The sequence below is a fragment of the Toxorhynchites rutilus genome, chromosome 3 (assembly GCF_029784135.1).
Source record: "Toxorhynchites rutilus septentrionalis strain SRP chromosome 3, ASM2978413v1, whole genome shotgun sequence".
Taxonomy (NCBI): domain Eukaryota; kingdom Metazoa; phylum Arthropoda; class Insecta; order Diptera; family Culicidae; genus Toxorhynchites; species Toxorhynchites rutilus.
Window position 1 is genome coordinate 37739103 of NC_073746.1, and position 20752 is coordinate 37759854.

Below are 20752 nucleotides of genomic sequence, written 5' to 3' on the forward strand. Positions count from 1 at the left end.
TCCACCTTATGTCACAAATCGCTTACAACCGCTGAATGTTTCAGTTATGGAGCAAAAGCTCTCAGTTTACCAGAACGATTGACTACACAACCATCCTGGAAAACCTATTTCTATACTCGACCTTTCAGGTATAGTTGCATCAGGCTATAATGCTTCTTTCAGTCTGAGTAATATCCTAGCTGGATTCCAAATGTCAGGTTGCTATCCATTCTCAAGGAAGGTTTCTTCGGACAAGGATTTTGAATGCTCAAATGCTTTCACCTACTGGAGCGGAGGTAGCAACTGATCCATCGGGTAATACGACAATGCTGCAAAACATTGCGTCTACAGCACAGATAGATTTTACTTTGCCAACTTTGTCCCCGGAAAAGGTTAGACCTTTTCCAAAAACTTCACCGCGGAAAACCACCACTCGGAAACGGAAGAAAGCAAAATCACGAATTTTTACTGACTCTCATAGCAAGCATGTTCCTTTCAGACAAATACTGATAAACAGAAAAATGCAGAATATGCTGGGAATAAGGGGAAACGGAAGTAATTGTTGATAAAAATTAAATTATCAATTTTTTTTTCGTTGTGCCCCAGGACTGTCCGAAACCGCCCCACACATGAGGCACATCCGGATAAAAAGGCAATTTTCAAAAATTCGAATAAAACATTCTTAACCGCATCAACGCACACTTCTAACACGCTCATATGATACATTGATATCCGAATGACAACCAGGATTTTTTTGAAGTTTACAAAAAAATATTAAAAATCAAGGAAATAAAAATGTCCGAATGTGCCTCCCTCTCCCCTATATAAATAAAAATGGATCGCCGAATGTGTTGATAAGAGTAAAACTCGAAAAAGAAATTGTTCGATTTAGGGCTGTCTTCATTCTATCATATTTTCTGTATCAAACATTTATTCCATGTAACGGAGAAACATGTTATTTGTAAGTGGATGAAAAATCTTGCCCGAGAATTGTGTCTAAAAAAAATCAGATATTATAATGCCGAATTTTGGTGGAAGTACTGAAATTTTATGGTTAAAAATAATTTTAAAGGGTAGATTAGAAGATCAATCAATGAACAGTTCTGCGATTAGACCCATGGACGTGAGCATAGTAAGAAAACGTGGATGTGATTACGAAAAATAAATTTTGAACGAGACAAAGTTTGCCGGATCAGCTAGTTTATTTATAAAAACAATGAATATATTTGAATCATCAGAATTATTCACTGGCATTCTCGACTACGATCGATTGTGACCCTTTAGTGGTCACACATTTTCCTTTGTGTTGCTTGAATTCACTCATCACGTCGAAACTTGCACCACAATTATCACAAGGGAAGAGCTTTAGTCCCGTGTGTTTCCGCATATGCAGTCGAAGATCGCGATCGCGTACAAATGAGGCCGAACAGATGGTGCAGCCAAATGGTTTAATACCTAAATGTACACTCTTCTCGTGACGAGATCGATCACTAGGGCACTTGAACATTTTTTCGCAGCCTTGGCGGCATTTAAATTTTTTCTCCTTCGTATGGACACGACCGTGATTCTTTAGAATGAGATAGCTATTGAAAGTGAGGGGACACAAATTACACCTGTAGATTCGTTTATTCTGGTGAATTATCATGTGGTCACGCAACATGGCTTGAGTTTTGTAGAATTTACCACAAATACTACAAACTGTAGAACCGCCACTAACAAGTTGTCGTTTTTCATACTTCGTTTTTCTATGAGTTTTGGAATGAATCGAACACGGTGAATCTGAAGTACATTCCCCACACTTAGCTTTCGATGTTGTCTGACATCCTTCAATATGAGCGGAATACTCTTCTCGTTTAATTTTTTTACCGCAAATTTTACAGCGAGTGAACCGTCTTGCACGCTGATGACGAAACAGGGAATATTCATCTGGCTTTCCTTTATGGCAAACGGGACACAACATTGTTTCATAACGATTGGGAAGTATCGTATTTTTTTCACGCACTGCTACGTGATCAATGTCAGCATGTTTGATGAGTTCATCGTAAGTATCAGCAACGAAGTCACAATGTAAAATGCAGCAAATGTGTTGCTTCGGGGTTTTTATCCGACACGCCTCAGCATGCGTGAAATACTCTTCTCGTTTGAATGTTTTCATGCAAAATCTGCAAGTTATATCCAAACCAGTCCGCTGATGCCGCATTAGTGATATCTTACTTCCCATTATTTTATAGCAAACGGGGCACAATATTTTTTCAAGGCAATCTGGAAGTGCCCTGTTCTTCTCGCGTTCTACGTTGTGGTTAGTGTTAGCGTGTGTCACGATTTCATCGTAGCTGTCAGCAACAAAGTCACAATGTATAAAGCAGCATCCGTGCTGGGTTATCTTCACATCGCGAAGATATACGTAGCCTTTTACAGTTTGATGTGACTTGAATGTAACGTGAAGTTTGATGGTGGACAGTTGCTTGCATCGGAAAGTGCAATCCTCTGCTGCCTGTAAATAGAAATTATTGTATCAGACTTCAATTCAAAAGCGAATAAATTGACGGAGCTTGGTATACACCTTATGACCCGAACCTTTACCGTCTGACTATCATTCGTTACTATTTCTGCAGATTTTTTGATAAAAAAATTATTCGAAATTTTTCGGCTGGTTCGTCACTTTTACTTCCATTTTTGGAAGAATGTCGGGAGTGAGAATTGAACTCGTGTTCTCTGCGTGAGAGGTATGGATGTTACCACTACGCCAGATCACCTCCACAACTCTAAAAGTCGTCCCAAGACAATTTTGATGTAGAGGTTGAAACATAGAAGTTAGTTTTTTTCATGGTGACCCTAACGTAACTTAGAAAGAAGATTGATTTTAGAGCTTATCAAGACAAATATTTTGCGATGCAGAACTTGTCAGTATCTTAATCCTACTCAATGTTATAGATGGTTTTTCACCCAAAAACTCATGATTTTAATTTTAGTTTACTCAAATACAAAAAAAATAACATAGATTTGAAAATCTCACAAATCTCAGAGACAAATATGCCCTTCCAAATACCGCCAATGGACATTTTATATGTTTGCCCTAGAAAGAACGACAAAAAATAAAGACAGCGTATTTTCGGGGAAGCAATATCAATAACTTCGAGTAGAGTTGAAATCTTGACAAATTCTGCATTTGAGATATAAAAGTTAGAGCGAAAAACTGTTTTTTTTGTGGTGACCCTAACGCAGCTTAGAAAAAAGCGCTATATATTAGTTATTTCAAGTGATAGAGAAAAAAGTTCTATAAAGTTACTTAAAATAACTGTTGAACTATGTTTACCTCTATATATAAAGATAAGAAAATTAGAATTTTTATTTCATCGAAAATCTTGTACACTCTATTATTGACAACTTGAAAATAAGCGCTCTTTCATAAGTACCAACTTTGTCGAAGACAGTTTTCGTCTAGAGAATAACTGTCGAGCTGTAGATGCTAATTTCCACTTAAATGCACTTCCAGGACCATTGAGCACTGGAATGAAAAGAAGATATTTCCCAGCAGAGAGTGTCGTGTTCTGCGGTTGAAAACTGCAGGTGAAAATTCGTTCACCTACGGTTGCTATAGCTGGCTCTCCACATCACATTTGAATTCCGATTTCCCTTCTCCATGGTGCTCCATAATATTATTTGTGGATTATTCTTTTAGGAATGATGTTTTTGGGAGCGATATAGAGATGTAATTTTGATAATAGCTAATAACATTCTAGACTGTGAGTAATCAACGATACATATTGATGCTGGGGTTGAGAGTTAATTTGTAAATATTATTGCTTTGCTACTATGAGAATGGTATGAACCGCTCAGTGCAAGTATATATTCCGATTATCCGCGGAATAGTCTGGCAAGAATAGTCGCGAATAACAATAATTACGGATAACGCAAGAAAGCACTAAAATGAAGTGCGAACGCGAAAAAATGTGCTTCAGGTGACACCGTTCATCAACTCTTTCTTGATCCCTTCGCCACATCAATCTTAGGCATCGATAACATGCTCCAACCGTTGTAAAATTATAACTGAGTGGATGTTGAGATGGCAACCACTGCATTTTTGTTGCCCCACCTTTATTATATACACATGGTGTCTTTGGCTGATCTCCATCACGGCTTACAGAGACAAGCCTAGTTCTTTAGCGAGTAAACATTTTTTTTGATGACGTCATCCGAATTGTCAGTGTAAACAGTCGCCAGTTGTATTTTGTTTTTCGACTTACGCGTAAATGTTCCTGAAATGAAAAATCGAAAATGGTTCAATGCGCTGTGAGCGGGTGTATAAATTATGAAAATGACATTATTGGGCCAAAAAAGAGATTCTTTCGCTTTCCGAAAAACCGAGAATTATGTTCTTTGAGGATAAATGTTTTATCAAATTATTCATGGTGTTAAACATAATCAACTATATTATCAACGCACAAACTTACAAAGCACGAAAAATAAAAAATAAGAACAAATTGTTTACTTCAACGACTCAGATGACGTCACTAAAAATGACTGATCCGGAGTAGCTAGCCTTGTCTCTGTAATCCGTGATCTCCATTTTATGTCACTTCAAAAAATAACACGTGAGAATAAAGTCACACTTTTATCACTAGTAGTAAATCTCGTTTTAAATCAATCGTTTTGTGATTCTCCTGGTCCATCTAAAACCCACTTTAGTGGATTTACGAGCTGGTACCCGCTTATATACAGATTTTTGTGACATCAATAGCTTGCTTTCAATGCATTTTTTGTGCTATTGAAACAAGTTTTTGGATCAATAAGTTACAATCGTACAACGCGTAAACATATTATCTTGAAGTGGTTATCGTACAATTACGTTCAGTTCGTTAGAAGGTATTAACGGTCTAAATCTTGTTGTTCCGACGTAATGCGTTCGCTTTCGAAACTTTGAACTTACATTCCAGTTTAGAAATAAAAGACGTAGTCCTACGTCAAAAACGCGGATACTATTCAAATGGCCCAAATGCTTGACAAAAAACAACTATTATTAAATTTTTCCTTCATCTTCACTCGAGTAAATGTTAAATTTAGGGAGATGGATTTCAGCGGGTACATGTTCTACGACCTGTTCATTCTTACCTTGCACTTATAAACCATGTTGCTATCGGCCATATCCATGTGTCGCTGCAGGAGTTCTGGGGACTCGAAAATTTTAACACAGACGGGACACTGTCTGGCAAATTTCGTGATGAACCTCGAATGTTTAATTAGCCGATGCTCGATGAGTTCCGCTTCGTACTTAAAATGCTTATCACAACCACAGCATATTAACGCGCTTTCCGCTACCCGTTCGTAACGATCATCCATCGTTTCTGGTTCAATATCTGTGTGTACGAAGGCTTTATGGCGATTCATTTCAAGAATATCCCAAAAGAAAAGTTTACATGGGCGGCAATAGTAAAACATATTTTCTGCTCCTTTTCTTTCATGCATACGCAACGTATTTTTAGTTGAAAACGCTTTTTTACACGTCTTACAGCTAAATTCACCTGTATCGAGAGAAATTGTTAATTTGCCGGATTGATGTGTTAACAGTAATTCAAAATTACCTGTAGCAGTGCTATGGTTTGCTTCGCAGTGTGCTACGAATTCTGGAGTGGTTTTAAAAAAATGAAGGCAACCACAGCAGAAATTGCCCTTACTGTCCAAAATATCAATTATGCCATCAATATCTCCAATCGTGGTCAAATTTTCCATATTGGGTGTTGGTTTGACACGTTTGTTTGTACTAGTGAGCATAGCGTTGTGAGGCTGATCGGAGCAATGCATAATAATACCGTGCAAGTCATTATCTGTGTAGGTGCATTCATCTATCTGGCAGAAAAATTTCTCCTTCATTACTGCATGGGTATTATGCTCTAGGAATGCGTTCTTACTGGAAAACTTTCTGTCACAATATCCACAGGTATTGCTCTCTGCTAAATCGTTTCTAGAATGTGTTTCAGCGAAATGCTTCAATAACAGATTCTGGGTGTCGTAGGTCGAGTCGCAATGCGTAATACAACATTCGTAGATCGTGGTGATTTGCTTTCTAAACTTCTTTAAGGTTTCCTCCGAAATATGAGATAGTTTTTTATGTCGTTTTGGATCAGTTTGTATTTTTCGACATATTTTGCAATACATAAATATGTCGCTCCTCATATTTCTGTGGTGATTCTCCAACTGCGTTTTAGATTCCAGATTACGTCGGCAAAATTCACAATAATACTGATTTTTAACGTCAATTGGTGGATGCACTTCCAATCTGTGTTCATGTAAATCATTTTCCGATAAGAATATTTTGTTGCAGCCGCAGCAGACTGGACCTTTGCGTCGAATCTTGAGAAATAATCCATCAGAGGCATCCTCAAGAAGATCGAAAAATTGAGCCGTCTTTGAATCTATGTTTGCTTCGTTGTCTTCTGTTTCAATGACATTGCCTTCCGTTTCAATTACGTCGTCTTCCGTTTGAATTATGTTGTCTTTCTCATTTTCAATATTGTTTATTTCAGTTATATTTTGAAATTTCAATAAACACCCGTCGCAACTACTAAGTTGCGAACTTGAAGTTACATCATTTTTGCATATCGAACACTTAAGTTTTCCCGTATCAACATTGTGGACTATTTCTGCAAACAGATCGACTACCAAGCTATCCCGATCGCTGGTTTCGAATGCCATCTTCTCCCAAGCGTACGAAGTTTCACTGCGCAAAATTTCATTCGTCTCAAGGCAAAGCTTTTTGAATCTCACACTCTTATCCAGTACATCTAGACAGACATCGCAAACATACGGCGGCAGCCCAATGGCTTTCTTGTTAATGGCCACACCGCTTATGTATCGAACCATTTCATGGACTTTCATTTTCCATGTGTCACACACGCTATGAAGGGAAATTAATTCGCTCACATCCTGTTGGGTGCAGATTCGGCAGCGTAGGTATTGATCTTCCTGTCCTTCAATGCATTTGCTTATGAGATGATGGACACGACAGCGTTTCCACAATGAATATCCATCATCGAGGATCTTCGAACATTGATCGCATATTTGATCAGGTAAACGATCGCTATCATTTAACTAGAATTATTTCAAATAAAACGGTGCTCAGTCAATTTTTTTTTCAAACTTACCTTTATTCCACCCACAATTTCTAGCATACCTGCAATGGTCTTCTGATGTGTGCTGATCATACAATATATTGATATTGATATTTTAGGCCCAGATTTTCGACAAACACAGCAGATCCTTCTCATTCTGAATACTTCTTGATGTGGTTTCGATGTGATAAAGCTACTTACATCGATTTGCTTCGTTTCAAAATTGCTGGTCTTTTCCTATTCCGGTGTTTTGTTTGGTATGTCAACAAACATCCACTGCATGAAACACATGGAACATGTCAGCCGAGATGGTAAATGAAAGGTGGGAAGATTTTTAAATCTGTGACGTCACAGATTTTTGACGTAGAACTACGTCTTTCAGGAAGGGTGCCAAATCAGAAAATAGGTCACGTTTTTATGAATCATTACAATTCGCTAATCTCTAAACATTTTAAATTCATGAAAACTGGAAGAACTTTCTTTTTCCTCATACATTTGTTCTGCCGATTTGTGTGCTAACCCTACCCAGTATTTCGAATGCTTATAACTCGAACATTTCTTAACAGATCGGAAAGATGATTGCATCAATTGATAGGAGAAATATTACACGACTATCACAATTGATAAAATATTATTTTTAATGAGATGAACAATTGAATAACTGTAAAATGTCAAGCGTTATCTAAACACCCTAACTGCCAAGTTTGGATTGGCCCGATTTATGGTTTCCCCCAACACAGACTTCAAAATGGATGTACCTGTGGAAATGCGTTCTGCAAATATATATGCAAGTCGGCGGTATTTTTGTTCCCACCGAGTTGTGTTTCCCTAACACGGACTTCAAAATTAATATGCCTGGGAGAATCCGCTTTGGGGCTGTCCACATACCACGTGGACAACTTTAGGGGGGGTAGGGTGTACGAAAATGTCCACGATTGTCCACGGAGAGGGAGGAGGGGGTTCAGATAATGTCCACGTGGATACATAAAATGAATATTTTTGAAAATACATTAATATCCATAATCAATAAAGAATAAAATCGGCTCTGCATTTTTATCAAATTTCAATCTTGTCGCCCCTTGCGAGTACTCCGTATTTATCAATAAGAGACCATATTTTTTCATATTGTTGAACTGTTTCGCTGAAATGTGTATTTTGAGAGTAACGCACATGAACTGAGAGCGATGGATTTATTTACATTGCCAGAAGAGGATCATACATTCCGCCAGGACGAAGATACCACCAAAGTATGTTATGGCGGATTTACATTAGGGAGATCTATAGCTATAGATGGATTTATTCACGTGAAAAAAGGTGTAAACAGATGAGAATAAATATGATACACTTATTCGAGGTATATATAACTTGAATAAATTCACCATATGTAAACGCTTGTGAATTTCTCACTGGAGAGAAATCACTAAAGTTGGATGCATTCTACTTCAGGTGAATAAATTCACCGAAAATATGAATATATTATAGAAGTTCACGCTAGTGTAAACGGTTGATGCGATTTCTATAAATCTACAATATATCGGTTCCATACTTTTGCGTCTTGTGTCTGGTGAGATTGGAAAGGAATTCCGTTTAATCTGCTTCTACAGAGCTTCGATAGATTCTAACAAGAACTGCTTATAACCAAGGCGCCTCTATATATACCAGGTGAAACAATCATATGAAATGCACTTTCAGCCATATTGGAATTGCTGTCGGTAATGTTTACAAACAGCATCAGAACGCTGCCGGCGGCTCTCTACAAACTGCTGTGACGCTTATTCGAACGATGCCTACTTTGTTCGGCTTTCGCGAATTTATGTGAAAAAGACGGGATGATTTTGTAGAAGTTCATTCTCATCCAGTTCATCCACTACTCTCGCATGTGAAAATGCAAAATTGCGTATCCTAGCAATAACAAAACAAACAACCCCCGCTCCACAAACCGTAATACCCTTCTCATTGAAGTGATGATGTTGCTTCACCTGTTATACATTTATACAAGCGCCTTGCTTATAACTAAACGAAACTAAAGTCCAGAATAAACTAACATAATTAGCCAATAAAATAGACGTCATATTCCATCAGGACAATGTCAATCTTCCTTCTCTTTGACAACCTGGCCGAAAATGTTAGGTTTGCCTGAGAAGTGCTATTTCACCCGCCATCATCACCAGATATTGCACTTTCCGGTTATCAATTTTTCAGGCCACTTTTCTTGAGCGCAATAATTTCGGCCCATTGGGTAGCATGGAAAAGAACCTTGTCCAGTTTTTTTACGAGAAACCAAACAAGTGTTGGGAGGTTGGGTTTTGAAATTGCGGAAGGATCGATTCAGCAATACCTTACACTGTGTAAACTAGGCATAAGAATTAACCAATCAATATTAAAAAAAAACTTCGTAAAGAAACTCGATGTTTGGAAGCCACATGAATTATAGTAAATTTTTGCTACATTTTGTAAATTTTGGACTGAATTTTCATCAGAAAATCGATCACGGTGTATAGAAATGGGTAAAATACGATATTGTTTGCAAAGATCATGGGATAAGCAAGACAAACCACATTGGACATAACATCATCACATAACATCAAAGCCAGGATTACACAAAAAGGGACGCGGTGTGTATGGTGGAACTGGAAGCGAATCTCCGATTATGAGGAGTTACATGGCCAAAAGGTTAATTCCGTGTTGTACGGTTCACAACTGGATAGATTTCACGAGGCGATTATGGAAGAAACCACCAGAATCGATCAACAGAAAAGTGTCACATAAATTTTTGATGACGCTCCAAAAAATTAGGGCGATTAGTTGGGAATTTTTTATGCATCCATGGTTTATCCCAGACCTTGCAAACATAATTGCGATCTATTAAGAAATGATCGAGATATAAGCGTCCGAAATTTTTAGACGTAGTCCTACATCAAAAAAACATTCAGAAATTAAACAGAAAAACGCGAATACTTTTTAAATGACCCAATACATTCGAATAATTGTGTGTTTGTAAGAATGATACTTTGGATTTTTTTTCCTTAAAGTCGGCACGAATTCGGGAACAACCTAATATTTTCCAAGTCTTACGAGGTTGAACAGAAAAATCATTGGTAGATGAAGCCAGCGATCACGATACAGGTTTATTGTTCATTTGAGCCGCCATTTGTGTGTTAAACAAACTAACACTACATAATTTAACACGACATTCTTATAACTTGAACATCATGATGATACCGATATCGATTTTTTATCACTGCTGCTTTGTCTTGCGATTCCAATAACGATTTCGTAATGAAGCCCTAGATTTCATTGTCTGATTTTTTTTTGAAAACATATAACAATTCGGCTGAAAAGTAACACAGTAAAACGATTTGCAACTTTTCGATACCATTTTTATAGTAATCTTTCGGTTTTTCCTCAAAATAGGCCTCGGTTTCGGTAATCACTTCATCATCGGTCTTAAATTTCTTGCCAGCGTACATTCTCTTCAGGTCTGCGAACAGAAAATAGTCGCTGGGGGCCAGATCTGGAGAATACGGTGGATGCGGAAGCAATTCGAAGCCCAATTCATGCAATGTTGCCATAGTTTTCATTCGTTTGTGATTTTTCAATTTTTTCACAATAATAAAAGTTGCTTCACTCTCAATGCTGTAACTCACGAACCAATCGACCGATTGCTGTCAAATTTTGACACGTATCCATGATGGTGCTTTGTGATTGTCAAGTATATTTTTGCAAGAGGTTCTAGATGGACCGTCAACCTTATGAATTTTTCAGCCGAACTGTTACAGCTCAACCAAATAAATAAAATTGGCAAATAATTGTATATGATTATAAAGAATGATAATAAGAATAAGAAAAAAAGAATTTCCGAGAATAGATTCTCAAGTGATTTTTTTATATGGATTTCAGCGGTAAAAACAACCTGACAGCATAAATGGAATTTAGAAGAAACTAAAGAGCGATACAAATAACTTCCCGGAGAATGCTGGATAGAGAATAAACGAATTTAAAATAAACCGCTATTATTATTCAAGCTAACATTGTTATCCATAAAACTATAGAACACAAAATAGAATCAATCCCAAAATGAAATTTAAGAGAGGTTCAATTTTATTTGGATTTTTTTTTAGAAATAATTGGTGTAATGTCCACGTGGACAACAGGGGGAGGGGTATAGTAAATGTCCACGTTTGTCCACGGAGGGGGAGGGGGGGTTCAAAAACACGATTTTTCTGTCCACGTGGTATGTGGACAGCCCCTTTGTAAAAACATGCAAGTCGAGGGTATTTATGTTCCCACCGAGCTGTGTTTCCTTAACACGGATTTCAAAATCAATTTGCCTGGGGAATCCGCTTTGTCAAAACATGCAAGTCGGGGTTTTTTCCCACTGAGCTGTGTTTCCCTAAAACGGACTTCAAAATTAATGTGCCTGGGGGAATCCGCTTTGCAAATACATACAAATCGAGGGTATTTTTTTGGTGTTGAGTACTTTTGTACTCGCTTGTCGTTGTGCAGACCGGAATATGTTTCCCTAAAACGTACCTTCAAACCGAAAGCCTGGGAAAATCGTCATTTCAGATACAAGAGGTGGATGAACTTTCGCGGTTCGAGAACTACGTAAACATGAGATGTGCAATAATTTCAGAGGGGTACGTATAATACAATGATATTTTGACAATTCTTCCATTCACATATTTTGGTAGTCCTAGGCATCATATCAAAAGTAAGAGGACATTCATCAAATTTATTTGCAACGAACATAATCTACAGAACATAATCTATTACAAAAATTCTAATGCATTCTTAAATAATATTTGATGTGATAAACAAGTGGATTGCACAATATAATTGCGTAGTTCTACGTCGAAAATATGCGGTCGTGTCCTAGATACCACCTCTTACATTTTTGACGTAGGACTACGTCTAACCGGAAGATATAGGGGTTTAAATGGAAATCTAGGCACTGAACAAGTAGGAAAAAATGCAAGATTTGGAACGCTTATAACTCGAGCATTTCTCAATAGATCGCAATGGTTTTGGCATCAATTGATAGGAAATATATCTACGCATCTATCATATGGAATAACATTTCATTTTTCTTGAGATAAATAATTGAATAATTGTGAAATATCAAGCATTGTCCAAATGCACTATGTGCCCATTTTTGATTGGTCCATTTTGTGCTCCTTAAATCGTACCGACCAAAACGGGCAACCAGAGCAGCAGCGAAATAGAATGAAGCACCATTGGAAAGGAAAAAGAAAAAAATGAACGAAACATTGGTCGCTGTCTCACACATGCGTAATTCTCGAGCCAGCCAGTCAGCTTAAAAATCCCCGCTCCGCTGCCGTAACGATCATTCTCATTCAAACCGTACACCACATCGGTTCGCATCAAAACACTTCAACAAACCAACCCAAGCAGCCATGTCTGGACATGGCAAAGGAGGAAAAGTGAAGGGAAAGGCAAAATCCCGCTCGAACCGTGTTGATCTGGAGTTCCCCGCAAGGGTAGCTAGGCCGAGCGCGTTAGTACCAGTGCACCAGTCCACCTAGCCGGCGTTATATAGTTTCGGCCGTCGAAGTGATCGAGTTGGCTGGTAAAGCTGCACGCGACGATAAGAAACCCCGCATTCAGAACAGAACACATTCGGTTCGGTGGACATCAAGACAACAACAGGCAGTTGCAGCGAGTGGCAAACGCAATCGCAAAACGGCAGCTGGTAGCAGAAGAAAAAAGTTTGTTCTTTATACAATCTGCTTTGGTGGCAAATCCAGAATAAGGCGGCATCGAGGGCGTTCGAAATGGTTTTTTTCAAAACCACGAGTACTAAGTTTTCTAAAATTCCATAAAACACGGCGCTTATTAGGGCCATTAAACCTTTCAAAAAAGAGTTTACGAAATACAGTTCAATGCTTTCTAAAATAATATCAAAAATAATAATAAAACACAAATTGATTTTTTCATAATTTGTTTGCCAGTATATGATGAGTATGTGAATTTGGCAGTTGTTCTGAGCTTATTTATGGTTGGGGACTTTCCCGATTATTCAATATTCATCAATTTTTAAATTGCTTCTAGATTGAAAGTACAGTAATTTACATTTAGCTCGACATTCAGCTAATTGGACGGACCTGTAATGCGACATATTTAGTTGGACATTTTTGAAAACATAAAGTTCGAGGTCCAAATTATGACCCCACATCGAAAGTCGACACTGTACCACTGTCATTGCAAATGTTCAATTACAGGTTAAAATCGCCTCCAATGCGACACTGTGTGGTGTTTCGGCACGTCGCATTAAATGTAATTTACTGTACAACATGTCACAAGCTGGATGGGAAGAAATTTTCCAACTGTGAAAGCTGTGGCGAGTGGCAAACGCAATCGCTAAACAGGAAGGTTTAGCCGAACAAGATGGGGATATCGAGTGATAACAAAACAATAAACTCTTTAGATTAAAGATAATTTTGTGATCCTGAAAAGGAGCCTGCATGTGAATCCAACGAGCGAACAAATCGTAATGAATGTATTTTTTTTGCCATCGCTGCCTTTTAACGCTCTTTCGTTCGTCTCGTTGGACTCGCCCCTTTGGCTTAGTCTGCTGATTTGTCTCTATCCTGTGAGTGTGTACCGCTAGAGTACAAAAGGCGCGGATCCGCTGAAAAATATATCATTCTCTTTCAAACCGTAAATCAGTGTGGTTGTGTGGCATCGTTTCACATCACATCGCATCAACGGATTGGTGCCGGAGCACCAGTATACCTAATAGCGGTTATAGAATTTCGGCCGCCGGAGTGCTCGAATTGGCTTGCAAAGCTGCTCACAACAATAAAAAAAACCCGCAAAACCGAACAGAACAGAGCACATTCGGTTCGGTGGCAACAACTAGTTTCAGCGAGTGGCAAACGCAATCGCGAAACGGAAGCAGGTAGAAGAAGGAAAAAGTTTGTTTATACAGACTGCTTTGGTGGCAAAACCAGCCACCGTAAAACACGGCGCTTTTCAGGGCCATTAAACCATTCAAAGAAGAGTTATTGAAAGTTTTTCACAATACCAATGCATTCTAAAGAGACATAATATGACATATAATATAAACCGATTTATTTTGTTTATCTTGTTCTTGAACTTATTGGTGGTTGGGGTCTTTTAAATTAATCATTCAGTTTTCACAAACCCATGCATGGTTTCCGAATTAAAAATGGCTTCAAATTACAACACATTGTATGCAGGATGGCATTACGAATTTTCTCGGTAGCAAGAACTGCTTTCTTTGGTTGATAACTGATGTTGAAAAATGAATGACGTTACATCTGCATTGTATAGAAAAATAACTAAGGAGCAACATGATGAGCTATGTATTTCCTTATTCTTCTTTCTTTGTTTTTAAGAGGCTTTGAACTTTGCAGTTCATTCGCCTCTATGTATTTCCTGCTGCTCTGTTCTTATTTTAAAGGGCTTTAATCCGAAGGTCATTCGTCCATGTATTTACTGTTGGTTTTTCAGAACGCTTATAGTTCGTTTATTTCTCGACAGATCGTAGAGTTCGTCTCCAAAACCTCAGTTCTTTTTCATTTTTATTTACTTTGTTTGAGGAAACTACAAATCTTACAATTCATTCGTCTCCGAAACACGGAAACAGTTTAAGGTACGGTAATGTGCTCAATAGTGAAATATATGATAGTGAATGAGCTGATGACCACCTATGCATCCCCTATCACAGCCATCATTTTGATTGTACGATATGTGCATACGCCGAAAGATGCCCGGCGTTGAACATTTAATAAGTACAAAGCCTTTGGAAAAAAATCAAGAATTAACTATAAGACAGCGAGAAAAAATTGAGAAAGTTTGTAAAAAAAACGCAAAAACACAACACCAAAGGTTCTTTTCAGAACCCCCAACATGTTCATGAAGAGTAAACAGTAAACTAATCCATTTTTCAGGTAGATAGGTAGGTATTCACGTAGCAGAAGAAAATAAAACAATATATTTAAAATATATATTTAGCAAAAGCTGTCCCCTTTGTATAGTCCTACGTCACTCCGGTTATGTCCCCGACATTACCCACCCGTCTTTTTTATTTGTATTACTTTTCTTATAATAGTCCACTATATAGGAAAAGTGTTGTTATGAAAAGTAAAAATAAGCAGATGAAATGAACGAACTAGTTTTTTTTCTTAAATTAATGCTAGCGTTAACATTTAACAGTACATGGAAAGCAGAGTTGCATGTAAAATGCACTTGACAATTGAACTTAATTGACTCCGTTTGACCTAGATTGAGACGAAAAGTTTTCCGCTTGCATTTTAGTTTTAGACGAATGAAGTTTTCAGCACCCTAATTGTGAAAAAAAGTAATTACAATTGCTGACAAGAGATAAACTTCCATGAAGTTGCTCTAAAATCCAAACCTAGTAGACATTAGAATACTACTTCTGATATAAATCAATTAAAAAATAAACATTTTAGTTCATGATATGTTTCTGCATAATGCGAAAAATGTGTTTTGGAAACATGTAATTAGTTTCTGTATATCGTCTTTCAACGTTATTCTTTGACACATTCAATTTTGTACCATTTCAGTAACTGACTGGTAAGTCTGGTGTGTGAACTTCCTATCTTCCTGAATTTTCCCACCTTCTATTCTTCATCTCGATATTATATATATATATATATATATATATATATATATATATATATATATATATATATATATATATATATATATATATATATATATATATAAGTTAAGGACTTCAGGTTCAATGAAACAATGATAGAGTTTGAGCTCTAGACTAGAACTAGTTTATTTCACATTGTTTCCCATTTTTATACACGACTAGAAACTTTACTTTATCTATCCCTTCCAACATCCTTTATTTACCCTGTTTCCTAGGATTGCCCTTGTTCAATGCGTACCCACGTGGAAAGCAAGGCGCTTATATCAATGTATAACGTATATATAGAGGCGCCTTGGTGGAATGTATGCTCTATGTTGCTTCTATTGTTGTTTACCTGGCGGCGGGCTGAATGTAGGGATCTTAACTACTCTCCCTTTTGAAGACGAATCGTCCCGATTCGTTTTATCACGATACTCCGATGCGTATTTTTGCGCGCTATAATATAGTCCTTGACAGTGTTTTATTTGGTTAATACTTATGACAGACATACAGCTGTACTTGCGTTGTACTTCGAAAATTGTATGTCTGTCACCATGTACAGCGCTAGAACCATGCAAGCAACTCGGTACAATCGCTGTACCTGTACCAACCTATTTTACCGCTGTACATGGCTACAGTTGTACTGTGCGCAGCGCCATAGACGGTTAGTGGTGGGTAGCATGAACAAAACGAATCAAAACATTTGGTATGCATTCTTTTCAATGACTTTCTCTTGAGTTGATAACTCAGATTGGAAACATATTTGTTGTGTTCGATAGTTTAGACGCTAAATAAAAACCTTTTTCATTGAAATATTGGTGAAAATACAATGCAATAAATTCAAACTTCTGATTGTCAGTCTGACATGCGGTACAATGTACAACCAAAGTATGTGTGTCATGCTATCGTGGTACCTGTACAACGCTGTACACGTACAGCGCTAGTACAGTTGTATGTCTGTCCATGGTATAAGTCGTTCGTGAGTTAAGGTGGCCGTACACTGTTTGCCCGGAGGTCAAATATTTGTAATTTTTTGACAGATAAGTTTTGTTTTGATATTTGTACAAACACTATTTTGTTTGCCACTCTTCAATTTTCAACAGTAGTAAACAATATCAAACACCGAACATGGAAAAAATCAACTGAAATATTCAAGGTAACCTAACCATGTACCGACAGGTTCGAAAACATATTTTAGGCATCCAATAATTGAATATTTGCTTGTCGTGTTTTGTGTAGAATATATTTGATCAGTACACGTTGACCAAATTTTATCTGTCAAAAAGAGTCAAATATTTGGCTTCGGTCAAATAGTGTATGAGCACCCTTATAGTATCGCAAATATGGAGCAAAATAAAGAGAAAATCCGACATATTTTACAGTACTACTATGACAAATGCATCTCAAGCTGCCAATAAAATTTGTGCAGTTTATGAACCCGATACAGTTTCCATTTCCACCGCACAACGATGGTTTCAACGTTTTCGTTCTGGTGTAGAGGTCGTCGAAGATGCGCCACGCTCCGGAAGGCCTGTCGTCGAAAATTGCGACAAAATCGCTGAATTAGCCGAGAAAGACCGGCATAGTAGCAGCCGTAGCATCGGCCAAGAGCTGGGGATAAGTCATCAAACGTGAGTGACAAGTGACTACCACCTGTTTTTGCCCATGGCGAACGAGCTAGGTAGTCAGAAGTTAGCCACAAAAGAGGTCTGAGAAAATTGGCTATCCGAGTTTTTTGCCAATAAGGAAGCAAGCTTCTATAACAGGGGTATTATGAAGTTGGCATCTCGTTGGGAACAAGTCATCGAACAAAACGGCGCATATTTGACTTAAAACAGATGATTGTAACTAATTTTATGAACAAATGAAAATTAAAAAAAAATACCGCAGGACTTTTTTGACAGCCTTTGAAGCGTGAAAGAGACAGACTGATCACGAGTGAGCTTGGGCACAAGCGTATTATATATATATATATATATATATATATATATATATATATATATTTATATATATATATATATATATATATATATATATATATATATATATATATATATATATATATATATATATATATATATATATATATATATATATATATATATATATATATATATATATATATATATATATATATATATGTGTATGTGTTTTCGTGCGACCATGTAACATCTGTTGCATTTACAGCAACTGAGAGGATCAGTGAGACAATAGTTTGGGTATGTTGAAGTTCCAATAAATAGCTCTATCATGCAGTAAATGATACCAGCAATTATCGGAATGAAAATAGGGAAAAAAGTACAATTCCTGTGGTCAGGGAAAAAACAAGTGAAATGTTTGTGTCGTTTTGTGGCACAATTGATGGAATTGGGTGCCCCCCCCCCCCCAAAAAATATATAAAAAAGTATTATTTCATTCAAAGATTCGTGTGGTTGCCATGATGTTAGTTCATTGTGGTTATAGTGATATTTGTACATTCGTAACGTTAACATTGTAGCTTGCGAAGTTCCACTGAGAATATAGCGTAAGACAGTTGGGTCAAGAATAAGGGAATTGCCAGACATTCCCTGACGAACTCAGATCTGAACAGCAAGATACGTTTAAATTATGTTCTAACAGACAGTCGCCAGAGAAGGAGATGAGCATACTAAAATATCAAATGGATTAAGACATTTATTTCCCTTGAGTAGAGGGGAGATGTGTGGTAAACGTCATTAAGGAAGTGTGAAATGAGCTTATTGATTTGATAGTGTCAATCGAACTGAACTCGACGTACATCACAGCCGTCGATGTTTTGGTTAACACGTATAATCATGACTCGTCCCCTTTTCCTCTTCGGCATTCGTACTGGTAAGACGTGCTCTAACATAGGGGAATTTCCCTTCAGAGCGAGAATTGCACAGTAGTGATGCACATTTAATTTGACATCAGTTTTACAAGACTTTGCTAATATGTACAAAAAATATGTACATTTTATTAACACTCCTATACTCGCGCATTGGTCTGTCAGACCGAAAAATCAATAATTAGTTCATTTCTCAGAAAATATCAACACTACGACTTTGCGTTTCTCTCTAGCTTCGTTATTCGTCGTTCGTCATCGTTTAGCGTATCGCATGTGTTGGTACGAAGGGGACGTATGTCATTTTTTTAACACTTTCGGTCTGACACACCGACGCGAGTATAGGAGTAACTTTTTTTGACAAGTGCCTTTTTCATATTCTAGAATATTGTTGAATGAAATGTTTAAACTAATGTTAGTGGCGTGGAATATTTATTAAATTTAATGCATAAGATTATTACCGGACTATTCTTATTTGATTTCAGTCCCTTTTGTAACAGGATTGAACGGATCCATATATTAACTATTCGTCGATATATTCGTTGCTAGATTCACGTTCAAAAGCAAAATATAAATGTTTGACTTTCGTATAGTTATTCGCTAAATATAAAGGGCATACATATACACACTTGTGAAAGAATTTCACTTGTGGAAGAATTGTAAACAGTAAACTATGAATTAATCGGTAGCTTATGGTAATTTTTAACAGTTACAGTTTCGGGGATATTTTTTTTATAATGTACAATATCGACAAGAAAACAAGAAAAAGAAAAGGAAGTTTCTAGAAATCCTTTTATATCATCTTTTTATGCCCAATCTATAAAAAGGCATTAATTCTTAGTTTACCAAGAAAACAGAGACAAAGAATATTAGAAATATGCAAATTTTATATTCCAGAACCTTTATCATCTATTAATTACCTAGAAGGTCGTTATACATTCTTCTCTTCGATAAAATACCTGTTTTTCGGGTCAACAACTGCATGAAATGTAAAAAATATGTTCGTTTCGAGCATGCAGTTATGCTATGTTCTGATTCTTACTCCAATGAAACCACAATCGATTAATACGTTTTTATATTATTTTATAGCTCTTTATACTTCCATGAATAATATTCAGTTGCTTACTTTTAAAGTTTATTCCAAATTCCATTCATGTTGTCTTAGGGTGCTCATACACTGTTTGACCGAAGCCAAATATTTGACTCTTTTTGACAGATAAATTTTGTCCAACGTGTACTGTGCGCAGCGCTATAGACGGTTAGTGGTGGGTAGCATGAACAAACAGAATCAAAACACTTGGTCAATATTATTTTCATTGACTTTCTCTTGAGTTAATAATTCAGATTGGAAATTTGTTTATTGTGTTTGATGGTTCAGACGCTAAATAAAAAACTTTTTCATTGAAACTTGTGATGAAAATTGGTCGAATTTTTGATTGTCAGTTTGGCATGCGGTGCAATGTACAACCAAAGTATGTCTGTCATGCTACGATGGTACCTGTACAACGCTGTACACGTACAACGCTAGTACAGCTGTATGTCTGTCCCTGGTATTATACTTATATCATGGACAGACATACAGCTGTACTAGCGTTGTACGTGTACAGTGTTGTACAGGTACCATCGTACCATGACAGACATACTTTGGTTGTACATTGTACCGCATGTCAAACTGACAATCAGAATTTTTTCCATATTTCAATGAAAAAGGTTTTTATTTAGCGTTCAAACCTAGGTAGTGCGGACAAAGAAATTTCCTCCGACTTGCACTGTGATCACGTGTATTCTAGAGCTTGCCACTCAGAATGCATTCAAGGCGTGTTATTTGGCATAGAAATCTCAACTAAGTACTAATAAAAATGACGCAAGTAATACTACGTTGAGACGGCGAAGTTCCTCTAGGAACGTTAGTGCCATTGAAGAAGAAGAAGATCACTGAAAGAGCAACTTATATTGCAAGGTATCAGAACCTCACAGTATATAAAGAACCTACGAATAACGCTTAGTTCACTACAATATTTTAATGTGGGAGCAAAATTCGACATTGGCCTACATAGGTTACATAGCAAAAGTGAAATGTATTGGAGACGTTTTTTTCTAACGTCGGTGAAAACAGCTTTGTTAGTGAAGCTGATCGAATGAAATCCGCTTAATTATGATCCGCTAGTC

At 37.1% G+C, this 20752-nt stretch overlaps 1 protein-coding gene across 1 annotated transcript in view; it reads right to left on the reverse strand.

The window, feature by feature from the left end:
• Nucleotides 1-1171: 1171 nt before the first annotated feature.
• The window catches only part of LOC129773041 (zinc finger protein Xfin), a 30747-nt gene continuing 11166 nt past the window's right edge, over nucleotides 1172-20752 (reverse strand). Inside the window, exons 4-7 of the mRNA XM_055776593.1 lie at nucleotides 7122-7325; nucleotides 5562-7068; nucleotides 5092-5501; nucleotides 1172-2473 (exon numbers count right to left, since the gene is read on the reverse strand). Coding sequence (XP_055632568.1) covers nucleotides 1220-2473; nucleotides 5092-5501; nucleotides 5562-7068; nucleotides 7122-7325 — 3375 coding nt within the window. The 3' untranslated portion in view covers nucleotides 1172-1219. The remainder of the gene's footprint in view (nucleotides 2474-5091; nucleotides 5502-5561; nucleotides 7069-7121; nucleotides 7326-20752) is intronic.